This window comes from Hyalella azteca, unplaced genomic scaffold (genome assembly GCF_000764305.2).
Source record: "Hyalella azteca isolate HAZT.00-mixed unplaced genomic scaffold, Hazt_2.0.2 contig10021, whole genome shotgun sequence".
Taxonomy (NCBI): Eukaryota; Metazoa; Arthropoda; class Malacostraca; order Amphipoda; family Hyalellidae; genus Hyalella; species Hyalella azteca.
Genome location: NW_025940074.1, coordinates 320,091 through 333,419, shown reverse-complemented (window position 1 = coordinate 333,419; position 13,329 = coordinate 320,091). Strand labels below are relative to the sequence as shown.

At 38.3% G+C, this 13,329-nt stretch overlaps 2 protein-coding genes across 5 annotated transcripts in view; both read right to left on the bottom strand.

Moving 5' to 3' along the window:
• Nucleotides 1-265: 265 nt before the first annotated feature.
• Nucleotides 266-8,588, bottom strand: LOC108674553 (mannose-1-phosphate guanyltransferase alpha). The gene is made up of 9 exons (XM_018162518.2): nt 8,391-8,588; nt 4,627-4,825; nt 4,159-4,391; nt 3,859-4,009; nt 3,517-3,612; nt 3,126-3,297; nt 2,791-2,906; nt 1,866-2,014; nt 266-591 (listed from the first exon to the last, which is right to left on the bottom strand). Exons 1-9 carry the CDS (start codon nt 8,428-8,430, stop codon nt 491-493), a joined length of 1,257 nt encoding a protein of 418 aa, XP_018018007.1. The 5' UTR covers nt 8,431-8,588; the 3' UTR covers nt 266-490.
• A 545-nt stretch (nt 8,589-9,133) lies between these two features.
• The window catches only part of LOC108674513 (solute carrier family 41 member 1), a 39,432-nt gene continuing 35,236 nt past the window's right edge, over nt 9,134-13,329 (bottom strand). For all 4 annotated transcript variants that reach the window (XM_047882251.1, XM_018162490.2, XM_018162476.2 and 1 more), the window contains one exon: nt 9,134-12,952. In XM_047882251.1, the coding sequence (XP_047738207.1) occupies nt 12,767-12,952 (186 nt within the window). In that variant the 3' untranslated portion in view covers nt 9,134-12,766. The remainder of the gene's footprint in view (nt 12,953-13,329) is intronic.

Genomic DNA, 13,329 nt, shown 5'->3' with positions numbered 1-13,329 from the left:
ACTTTGTCAGGTCAATTTCCATTTACCAAATCCATCATTTTAATTCTGTAACTGGAAGGTTCTTGTGCTAACAGTTGAAAAGATGAATCTGTAAACACGCCTGAAATAATTGAGCCAAATGTGAGTTTGAACGAATTCGTCCTTGATTTGACATCCTCAAGTGTCAGAATTGTTGACCAAATCAAGGAAGACTTTATTGAAATGAGATTCTCACATTCCAGAAATAATCTATTGAAGTCAACGTCACGGTAAACTGCTAGTAGCGTAGCAGCAGGAGGAATATTTATGTTCTCCCGTGTCTTTATATTCAACATCTGTGCTCAGGTTGAGCAGTTTCTACCAGTAATCTTCATATCTCACGCCTTCATCACAATAAAATGCAGCCTCTAGAAAACAATGCCGTCTAATACATCCAAGAACTGGGCATCGTCATCTCGTGCGACTGGCTGCAAGAGCAGTCAGCACTTGCCGGCAGAACCAAAGCCTCTTCTCACAAAATGATTTCGTTTTTGTAGCTGTGCGGTAGATCCTTGTGGGGCAGTACGATGGAATTCAAGACCAACAGCTCGGACGCTACAGAAACATTGCAGCCTGCAAGAAGAGAAAAATCTTGTTCACATAAATTATAACAGATGACACAGCTGTGCAAAGATACATGCAACTTTCGAAGAAAAGGTTACCTAGAAATTCCTTTCAGTGAAATTTCAAGGCTTATGGAAAGAAGTCAATTTGTCAAACATTCAGCAATATTAACGCCTGTTTTCCAATAGGAGAACAGGCGTTGATAGAACGTCTGAAAAAATCTCAAGTAGCAAAACCAAATGAATGAAGAAAAAACACCAAGCATACTGTCAGTGAACTCGGGTGCTATGATGAACTCAACGGAATAAGGAACTAAAATCAGCAATCTATATGAACGTTACAAACGCAACATCAAAGTTACGCAGCAATCCATATGAACTTGATCAAATCATTATCAAGCAAAGAAATGAATCCATAGAGTACACGTCAATGTACTGAAGAGCAGCCATTTTTATGCTCCACTAATGGAATCTCTGTCTACAGACGGCAGCAGTCCTTACCTGGCCTTTGAGTAAGACTAACGCTGACGACGGTTAGTCCAAAAATACACGCAAAAGTAAACTCTTGGATCTTCTGATCAAGGTCTACATTATGTTCGTCCACGATCCTAACGTGGCTTGTTCTATATTTCTTTTTGTGTCTATACATTTACCATTTCAATCGTTCGCACATTTGTGGAACAGTTACTTCCTGTTACGTCTCTAATAATTAACGAAATGCACACCAAGAAACGTTTACATTAAGTGCCACGAATTGCGCACTAAGCTATCTAAAAGGATTAGTTATATGGACTGAAGGAGGGTAAATATACGGATCAACAGTATTTTCAAAACGAGGCTTCAATCGATAAGCAAAACACGTTTTCCTCACAACGCTGCATGGCAGGTCAGGTGCAAGCGTTAGCAGATAATACTATGAACCTCGTGTCGCTCGATCGTCACAGTACAATAGCGTTTTTGGTATTGGAGTCGAGTTCCTTGAAGGGGAGTACGATCGCATTGAGCACGACGAGCTCGCAGCATACACGAACGTCGCTTCCTGTCCGCATAAAAATACACAACATCGAAACTCGAAATGACTAAACATAAATCATTCAATACTCCACACACACCGCACTCGCTGGCTCTATATCGATGCTCATGGCGAAAATTGGAAACTTAATTGAACAATGACGTGCGTTTGGCCAAAGGAAATCAACGTGCCCACAGCACACGACCCAAATAATTCAAGTCCAGGTATTAATGGCCTATGCAGATTTTATGTTGGTTCTCCTTAACACTCGCCAAGAATCGTAATGGAAGGGTTGAGTCTGCCCTCCACGTTGAAGAGCGGAACATTGTCCATCTTGGCGAAGGGTTTGTTGGGGTTGGGGTCGCATGGAGTGCCTTCAACGCGTGACCAACTCCCTACTGTAGAGTTCCAACCCACGATTCTGTATCAAAATAACCATCATCAATATCATGAATCATTTAAAAATTGTGTTGTTTCATCTAAGAGATTAATTCATGAAAATGGAGTTGTACTCTGAATTATACTTACTAAGATTTTTGCACATAATGGCTACATACCGTAATCTACAGGACCATAGATAAAGTACTTGGGTAGTTATCAAATCTCGCATCAACAGAGATCCAAGTTCCAATGTTGCACGTGTAGCGCCTTATCAACAAAATGTTTATCACCTGGCGAAACGAAAATTTCGTTCATTGCTTGTCGCCCATAAATTTTTATCAAGGAAATTCAGGTACCAGATGAACTGACTGGAGGGGCAGATGAACTGACTGGAGGGGCAGATGAACTGACTGGAGGGGCAGATGAACTGACTGGAGGGGCAGATGAACTGACTGGAGGGGCAGATGGACTGACTGGAGGGGCAGATGAACTGACTGAAGGTGCAGATGAACTGACTGGATGTGCAGATGAACTGACTGGAGGGGCAGATGAACTGACTGGAGGGGCAGATGATCTGACTGGAGGGGCAGATGATCTGACTGGAGGGGCAGATGAACTGACTGGAGGGGCTGATGAACTGACTGGAGGGGCTGAACTGACTGGAGGGACAGATGAACTGACTGGAGGGGCTAATAACAGAATTGCTAACCGGACACGGCGCCTCGTTTGCAACATGATGGCCTAATACCTCAATACTATTATAGCGGAAAATAAATAGTAAAAATTGCACTTAGTGCATTGACGAATGAAACTTACGAATACAGGATGCAACTGTGCTCCTGCACAGTGGCGTTGCCCAGGATGATACTTTCTTTGATACGGACACCGGCACCTACACTCACATTCTTGCCGATGCTCACATTTGGTCCCAGCTGAAGAAAAAAGTGGCTCATGCAAAAATGGTTTCAAATTAAAAAGTACACTGGCTCTTCTTTGTAAACTCGGCAAGTAGATTCTAATTGAAAGTCTAAGATTATATGTAATACAAAACAAAATATTTTAAGGGGTAGCTGTTCAAGTAAAATTAGGCATAAGAATAATGGGAATAGAATCAACTCCATTAGACAAAAAATGAACAAGAAACTGCTGACCACAGCGGTTGGGTGAATGCTGGCAGATGGATGGACGAAGACGTCTCCAATGATGGTAGGTGAGACGGAAGAGTTGGCAAGTCTGTCCATGCGCTTGTTGCGGCGGTACAGTTGCAGGTAGTGACGGTTGGCATAGATTGCTGACCCAGCTGTTTTGATCTGAGACCACCATCTAGGCACGCGTAATTGATTCATCTTACGCAATAAAAATATATTTTATGGGTAATTATCTCAGGTGGCATCACAAAATTCACCTGAATTGCATTTTTCGAATTTAATGAGAATCTGTCCCAGAAAATTAAAAATTTCCATCTAATTGGATCTCACTTTCATGAATAAAGTGAATAATAAGTGGGAGCAGGAGGTGTACATGAGACAATCGAAACCCTACCTGTCAGAACTGTAGACAAATGATTGCCCAGTTCCAGCAAGCGGCTTCAAGACATCCACCTCCAGATGTATGGCGTCACTGATGTCCGTGTCATCCCTGCAATTGTACCATGTAATTACCATGTACACTCGATGTATCTGAGACATCAACCAACTAATTAGCCATCAGCAAATACCTGACTAAAAATATGACAAAAATATATATACCGTATATGTATATCTAAGTTATTATATAATTTTTCCGGAGTGTTTTGCTCAAAATATGGCGGGGGAGGTTTGTATCTCTAGAAATGTTTGCAGATTTAGTGTTGTTTTGTCTGGAAATAAGTAATACATAACTTACTTATAACAATCTTGTTTTGTGTTATGGAGTTTCTGCAGAAGCTGAAAGATGGCTGGAGAGCATATGTAAACACCGCAGTTGATGAGGGTCGATACAAATGTTGATGGCTTCTCCACATAATGTAAAACTTCGTGGGTCTCCTTATCCTCCACTGTAAAACAAAAATAAAAAAGAGCCATTACATTGATTTTATATCTAAGAATTGTAGGGACCCCAGAAATTTCCAAATGAACAGATCCAAATAAGAAGCAAGGACATAATAATTTCTGGGATCAAAAAGCACTATTTACTGAGGCTTACCAATGCACCCATACATGCAGGACTGCTGTCTCGTAGCCTCGGTAGCCAAGAGGGTAACTAATGCATTCTTTCCAGCCCTAGACTCATGGAATTTGAGCATTTCTTCAAGCGGAAAGTCACCACAGACATCGCCATTGATCAGGAAAAATGCATCGGCGCCTCCGGCCCGAATTTGATCCCGGAAATGGTAAATGCCACCAGCTGTCCCCAAGGCTGTATACTCTTGCAAATATCTGTAGAGAAAGCAATATCAGAAAACAATTGTGCATATAGTATAACAGTAAATAGTTCGCAGTATATTTGATTGGGAAACATGTCCCTCAATGCAAAACTAGCAGATGGCATTATTGTTGATATAATTATTCTAAGCTTCTAATTATTACTATTTATACAAAAGTTTTTATTTCATAAATTAGTACCAATTCTCTATCTCTTAGTCAATATTCATTGATGCTTGATTAGAAATACCTTGTTCGAATTTTGTATGTGCTTGCCATTTCTGCAGTAAACTGAGCCATTTGGTTGGCTGGAAAGAAACCAATGAGGAGAATTTCTCTAAGACCAGGCACAGCAGCCAATGCCTCAATATGATGCTGGACTGTAGGGAGTCCAGCCACTGGGAATAGCGGCTTGGGAATGTCTAGGGACAATGGGCGGAAGCGAGTGCCTGCAAAAAAAAAGTGTCAACAAGACCTTCCATACTCAAGACCATAGAAAGCAATAATCAGTGAATAGTTACAAGCAGCACATGTATAAATCAATGATAACAATAATAGAATTCATCATTTATTAAGAAATCTTAAATATATCTATCCAGTCCAAAAGAAGAGCTTCCGATGGTGAACAAGCTACAACAATGGGTTACACTAAAAAATGTAGAGATTGCAAATAAATCATTGTTATACTAAAATATCTAACACATCTCTAAAAACTCCAAAAACACAAACTAATTAAATCTCACAGTAATTGTCATAGTGTTATGGTAATGCATATAAAAAATTGTCCAGCACTAACAAACAAATAATATTGAATCAAATCTTGAAGTAGATCAGATAATCAGAAGTGAACTGGTTTCTAAAAAATATCTCATTGGCCACCATGACAATGAGTTAGGTGGTACTTCATCTAGCAGGAATCTTAGCTCACAGCAACAAAAACTGCAGGATTGCTCTAGTTTCAGCTCAAAAGGAAGAATGGTAGGTATATTACAGGCCTGGAGCTGATATTATAGGGTTTCTAGTTATGAGGCTATGAGCATCAAAGTATGTGCAGTTTCAGCCCTGCTGAGTGGTGACTTGTGATGTGACATTGATGGTAGCCTAACTATAATTGGTCAGAGCCAACCCATGACATGAGCACAGTGGCATAACAGAGATTTTTTGACACGACTAGATACATGCAGTTTCTATTAGTCAAGACTGTATACTGGTCACTGTTTCTATTAGTCAAGATTATATACTAGATTAATATTCAGTAGTTAGTGGTCACAGTTTCTATTAGTCAAGATAGGAAGCATTGCACTAGGCTTTCTTATTTAATTTTTATTCCTGGCATGGTCTATGCTCAAGTTTAATGCTACCATTACCATACAATATTGCATCTAAGTTCTCAACATATCTATATGATTCAATATGCTGTATGCTATGATACAAAAATTGTGTCATTGCAAGTACCATCATTTTGAATCCAATAATACCATATCCTATTACTAATTAAACACCTACCAATTTGCATATCATATTAAAAATTCTGATCCAATAATCCTTTTCAGTTTCATCAAAACTAGATATTTTTTAAATAAAAAATAAATTTGGAAATCATGTTATCTCAGAAATGTCAAATGTTCCTATGTGAATTTAGTTCAATCATAAATTGGCTCACAGGAAACTTAGGAATGATAGGTTCATCCCCCAAAAAGTGTCATACATTTGTCCTTTTTAAAATGTAATTTGATAAAGGTAAAAATTTATAGCTTTTTACTTTTATTTGTATTCCACTTGTATATACATCTTTTAAAATTCATTTCTCTTTTCAGCTGTATAGGGTAAACACACCTTATTACAACACTTTAAGGACATACCAAGAAATGAATGGCTATAAAAAGATCACCGTATGCTCAACTCCAGTTCTGAATTTCTGATTGCTTTACGTCACTCTTGAAACACCACACTACGCGCCAGCAACAATGAAACGTCACAAACTGTTGCCATTTTTATTTAAAAACCTTTAGAATTTAAATCTACAAATCCCTGAATTCCGACGCTGTGTGTGACTAAATTAGGCATATTGTGAGTCTAATTCCAACAGCACTTCAGACTCTTACTGATTCATAATTCCGACGCCCTGTGTTGGAATTCCGATGCCCACGCCCTGTGTGAGCTGTATCGGAATACGACACTGCCCACGCCTTGTGTGAGCTGTATCGGAATACGACACAGCTCGGAACGAGCTTAATTTAAAAATTTTAATTTCTCAATTAAGCTTTCGATTAAGAGCTATTAAGCTTTTAATTAAGAAAATTTTAATTTTTGAACACAGCTCAGAACAAGCTGTGTGTGTCCAATTCCAAGCTGTCGGAATTAGTTTTTATGTGTCTAAAACCGTCTCCTAACTTAATCATCTATTAATTTATTTACCACTTAAAATCAGCAAATACAAGTATGCTTAAAGGATTCCTAATATATTCAGAGTCCAGAGACATTTAAAAGTCTCAAACCATAGTATTCTTTCTACCCAAACAGTTTATCACTATTTGGTAGAGCAAGGTCAACTATCAACTTTGACACATGCTTCGAAAAAGATGTGAATCGATGTCGCTATCAGTGAGAGGTGGGTCAAGAGAGGGGTGGACTTTCAATGTTCTCACTAGTTGACTTGGTCTTTTGCTCTGAGCCACTGTGCAGAGAGTGAACGAAGATTTAAAGACCTACGGCGACGCATTATCGGCAAAATTTTTGCCTTCAGAAGATCTTGCCGACACATTTAGATTGAAATTCTTGCATTTAATATATTTCTCAGTCTTCAGCCAACTATTTAGAAAAAAAGTAAGGTTTCCGGTATGTTGGATGGATTACGATGCAGCGAAGCTAGTCCGGAAATCAGTTGCGATGAGTTCCCGCAAAAAATGTAAACAACATTTTTTCGATTGCGTAGTTTCGGTCGCATTAGAGCGGTCAGACTGCTTTATTACTTGTTCAGTTGACACTTGCTTTACAACCGGACTGTTTTTAGGGTAAAATTAGTTATTTGGGGTAACANGGTGTGCTCTGAATCAACTGGTCAAACTCTGAACAACTAATACATCAAGTGCTCTTAATCAACTCGTATATAGGCGACTTTTGCATTCAAGTATATCGGCAAGATCTAATGGAACTTTTTTCAGAATCAAGAGTACATCCTTTACCGGCTGCAACGTTGTGAGGCCTCCTCAAGATATCCTTTGCTCACCGGAGAGTGACGCGTCTCTACTGGCGACCTCGGAAACGTTCATGTGGGGCGCAAAGCTTATGCAGCCTTCCCAAGATCTTCCTTGCTCATCGGTGACTGTGAGTGATGAGTTTCTACTGGTGTCAGAAGCGACCTTGTAACTTCTGAGCATAACGTGTTCTACTGAGCACAACGTGTCTTTCAGTAGATTCCTCTTGCTTATCCGTGAGTGATGCGCACAATTAACAATATTGGGATTTTCTCTGTGTTGCCTGACGTAACGTTCATGCCGACTGCCGAGGCCGATTTCTGACGACCTGCAAACCTGTTTCTAGTTGCCACTTGCCTGGAACATTTTTTTTTCAAGGCAGAATGCTTTTTTTTAAGTGAACCTCTAATCTTAGATTTCCACTCTGACTGAGAGTCATGTGAAGGCAACAGAACTTACGTAATGCATACGGCTTTTTTGTAGTTTTTCATTTCTTGATGCGTCCTTAAAGTGTCGGAATATACCGCGTTTACCCTAAGACAAAGCTTAATATAAAGGAATAAGTTGAGAAGTGTCGGAATTACCCACGATGTCGGAATATGGTGCGTTTACCCTAATTTTCATTAAGATCATAGGAAAAAATTTTTTTAACATACCTACTAAATGAAAAAGTCATGTACTCTTGTTGACAAAAATTGTCCACATGGACACATAAGACATAAGTCGATAAGAGCAGTCAGCAGAGTAAAAGCATTTATTGACACATCTTTAAATTTTTTTCGAATCGTTTCAAAGCCATAATATTGATAAATCTTACCTTTTTGAGGTCCACCGAGGAGTATAACTGCCTTCAACATTGTGCGATTTAATTAAGTTCAATGATACTAGGCTAAACCTCTGAAGAAATAACTGTATTTTCCTCTATGCCAAAGTTAGCTGCCTGCTGGCTGCTACTGCTAGGCTGCCGCTGCCAACACGACAACAGAGACTTCACGTCACCACAACCTGACTTGAAGCTAACTAAACACGGATCATGCCGGTACTACGGAATATTAGAAGGAATAAATATCGAACTAACTTCTGCTTGAAATTATGTAAAACACAGAAATATCTTCACTTATTTTATCTAGAATTTGTAAAGGTACTCAAATAAGTTTAAAACTGCTTAGTGATTGAATTCACTATTTGCAGTAATTGCTAGTACGGCCGAATTGTTACGGCTTCCAAAAAAACTGCGGTCTCTCGAGATCAAATTCACTATTTAGGGCTAAGAAACTTCAGCTGGCTCATCTAAGTTAGGCTAAGATTCAAATCTCTTCCAGAGACTGCAGCCAATAGTGATTCGGTGAAAACAAAAATCCAATAGAAGCTACCTTATTTCAACGATTATTCTTCCCCTTTTAAATATGACTCGATTAATGCACATCGTGTAAATGACATAACATACTTTCCGGCGGCTTATTAAGGCACTACCTGACGAGCTGTATTCAATGACTCAGATAAAATCTGAAATAAACCTAAATTTGCAGTCTTCGCAAACAAGGAGATGAAACACAAATCGTCACAATTTTCATTATATTAAATAATCATCTTCATCTGGCAAGCACATTTCAACAACTGTTCCGTAAGTAGTGTTCAATTAAACATAGAAGGCAACGAAGCAGATTCTTCAATGCCTGGTTCATAATGCATTGATCACGCAATCGCTCGACAAAATCACTTCGTATTTGTCTTGCACTATTTGAATTTTCAACACTTAAGTAGAGTTTTATCGTTCAAGAAAGAAACTATGAATGATAAGTTCTTTTTTTCTTATTATAGTTTTTGAAGTAACGATGGAAACAACATCAATAACAAAAAGTTAATCAATAAGTCAATGCAATAAGTTCATTACATTAACGGAAGATCTCATTTCAATATAACCATAATCGTAACTCTGACCCAACCAATCAAGTATACGATAAGTTATTTTTGACGGAAATTTACTAACAATATTTTGACAGCGATTTCTGCCAAGTATTCGTGACTCGACAGCCTAGCAGTTCTGATAACTAGACATGAAACGTCGGAATGAAATGTAACATAACAAGACACAAACTGCTTCTTCAACCAAATTATTCATTTCACACAACAAATACCATGTTAATTCTGTTAAAGAAGTCATGGAGAAGACTTAAAACTAAAATACTCCATTCAGTATATTTCATCTATGCAAGTAAGTTTTATAACACAAGACAATAAATTGCGAGAACTTGGACAGACCACACGAAAGTGGCTCGTGCGTCGCTTAATGTTGGGATTGCTGGAACCTGTCATGAGCGCGATTGACTCCAAATGAAGAAAAGCGAGATAACGATTAGTCAGACCACGTGCACATGCTGTTCTGGGGATGACACCTCAAAGAGGAGTATAAGCATAACCTGATGAGGCTAGATGGGGACTAGTAGCATGACCTGATGATGGGAGAAGAGGACTGTAAGCAAGACCTACAAGACAAGAAGCGGAGAATGTGAATATGACTTGATAGACAGGAGGAGGTAACTGTGAACATGACATGATTGACGGGCAAACCAGATTTAAAACATGGCAAGACAGCGTATGAAGGAAACTCTTTATAAAACGCAGTAACAGACGGACAATGATAAAATAAAAAATCAACATGAGTGACATGTGAGATAATTCAATGATTAAGTATGTAAATATTTTAGCTTTAAGCAAGGCTACGTACACAAATGCTCTCCTCACATACAGGAATAAATATTTGGCATGTCGACGAACAAATTTCGTCAGCATCATTCTAATTCTTATTGAAAATGGAAGTATAACGTAGAAAAGTAAGTAGTTAGATATTCCATGAAAAGAATCCAGAGAATTCATACAAACAAACAGAATTGTTTTAAAATTCCAAATGCATAAATCGATTAAATAATCATTAATTACTTAAATCGTGAATAACTAATGTCGTTTAAGCGTGGTAAGTAAAGTAAATTGGAAGGAAGTTTAAACGCGAGACGCGTTAGGAACAACCATGTTGACTACTGCCACACAACGCACTGTGTTTCACAAGCTTCCATCGATGGAAATTAAAGTACGAAGCAATTGGACAAATAATCACATTTCAAACAAGTTGGTGTACTCAACAGCAGCATAACAATCAAAAATGCTTTCTCCCAGAAAAACCTAATAACTTGAGGCTAATTGAAAGTTCACACAAACTTCTCATGACATAATTATTTGCATATGAATTGAACACAAGAGAATTGAGGGAAGAAAAACTTATGACATTTATGAGACACATTGACTCTTAAAGCTTTAAATGTTGCTTCAAAAAAAATCGAAAAAATAATATAGAAAATCACTCCAGTGAACGTTAAAATTATCAAGTAAACTGTGGATAAAAACGTAAGCAGCTGAGCGAACTCAGCGAAGCAAACACGTGTGTATTTCACCGTGAAATCGTGATAGTCTAGAGGCATCTGAAGCTAACGATTTATCTTACAGCAGATCTTCTTCAAAGTTGATAACTTTTAATTCACCTTTTCTTCGAGCGCGTTCTGCGTCCAAACAATCTCATGAAATATGGTAATTTGTAAATGTAAAATATGGTAAATGTCTTCACGCATGAAGACATTTCACTAAGAGATCAAAGTTTATTATCTAAATGACGCAACACGTCACTGGAAGAACGAAGATTTTCACTTATAACGAATTCAATTGTGGAGTCGCAATGAAACTCGCACTACAGTCCGTGAAATATCCACGTTTCATTATTAAAAAATCGATTGTGGCTAACACTCATAAGCCACAATAATATTACCATGTTGTTATCGTGAATACTTTTAGTGCTGTGGCTCGGCTGGAGGTTGGTGCACGTCGTGATAAGCTCAACCAGCATAAACAAAGAGATCGAGCGTCCATTGAACTGGATTAAAATATCCTCAAGATCAATAAATGTTTTACACGGAAAAAGACATAAGATTTTTACTGTAATCTCAAAAGCGGAAATTCAATAGAAAATATTCTTAAAGAGCCAGATTTTCAGTTTACAACAGTCATATTATTAAGCAATCATATTAAGTCCAATTGATCAAACTACACGTCTTAAGAACCTTCACCAGACATAAAACACGGAATTGCTTGCCTAACCAATTCAATATCAATGCGCCTAAACAAAGGTGTAATAATTTTGATTTAATGTACAACGAAGAAGCCATTGCAAAAATTCAGTGCCGAATAACTTTTGAAAATCCGAAAGCAGCGTAGCAATGTTTATCCACCACTAACGCTTCAGAACTGCAGTACGGGCAGATAATTGAAACTGCAAATTCATATTTTTTGGAGAACGAATGAATCGAGCACCCAGAACATATATGACATCAAATACATTGTTGTTGTACAAGCTATCTGAGTTACATCTCTTTTCACACTAACATTCCATTTATAAACGTTAAAAACATTCCAGTAAAAGAATAATATCAAATGTGAAAGATAGAACTAAGCCGTCGTCTGCAAAAGTTCACTCTATCTGCACGACTACAACGTTTGGAACAGTTTGAAATACCGCAGAATTTTGTGGCAACAACAAAATTCTGACGTGCAATCCATTCCAGTATCTTAAATGAGCAACAAATGCAAGCACAATAATTAGCACATCATTTGGAATAGAAACGTAAGGCCTCGTCGTCATCAGTACATTTATTTTTCACACTTTTTTTTCAACCGCACGCACTGTCTACGGTTCCAAATGCTCACAATCTTTTGATAAGGAAGAACTGAAAATCTTATCACTAACTTTGGTGATCTTAAGTCACGGCCGTGAAGCGAGGTCCTACTCAGGTTGTATAAGTTTATTGGAATCACAAATTTTTCATGAAATTTTCACTTCAAACTATAGAGAAGTCGCTCCTCTTGATCCAACCAGGAGCAACAGCCTCATTGTGGGCCGGCAAAGTGGGTTCGGACCTCACAGAATAATTGTAAGTCACAGAATTGTAAGTCTTAAACCATTAAATCTTAGGTGATTTAGCAGTTGAATAAATTCAATTGAAGCTGATAAACTGGGTGTGTTCCATGACAGACACTGGCAAGAGAAGTTCGAATACGTAAATCATTATTAAGTAACGGGTTCACTTCACTGCAATCGCAATTATTTTTTGGTGTATTTCATACGAGCGGCACGCGGAAGAAGGTTCGTTAGTCGCCCAAATCCGCATCCTTGTCGCCGACGAGGTAGAGGATGTGGAAGGCGATCGCCAGGAGGCCGGTGCCCAGTAGGTCCCCGCATGCGGTCAGGTAAGGAATGGCTGAGTTGTCAGGGTCGATGCATACACTCCACATCCAGTGCACCATCACCACTGACATGTACAGCAACACGATCACCTGCAAAACAATATAAAACTTACTAACAATTTCATCACTTGTATCAACATTATTATTCAGTTTACTTGTGTTCGCTTGGATAAATTGAGTCACGACATTTGACATTGTCACGTACATTTTATACAAATACATTTGAAGATCATGTTTTTTGTTATTTTTTAATCAATGATAACGCATTCAGATTATGGCGCCTAATGCTCCCAAATGTGTTTGCAGGCCACCATCGAATCGGATTAAAAACCTTGAATAAACAGTAAATTAGTGCCAGAATTTTCATCCATAACAGGGCAGAACCACACAAAACTTATGGGATACAAATAAGCAATAGATACAACTTGAGCATCGGTCAAGCAAGAAAATGTACACAGTTGACAATA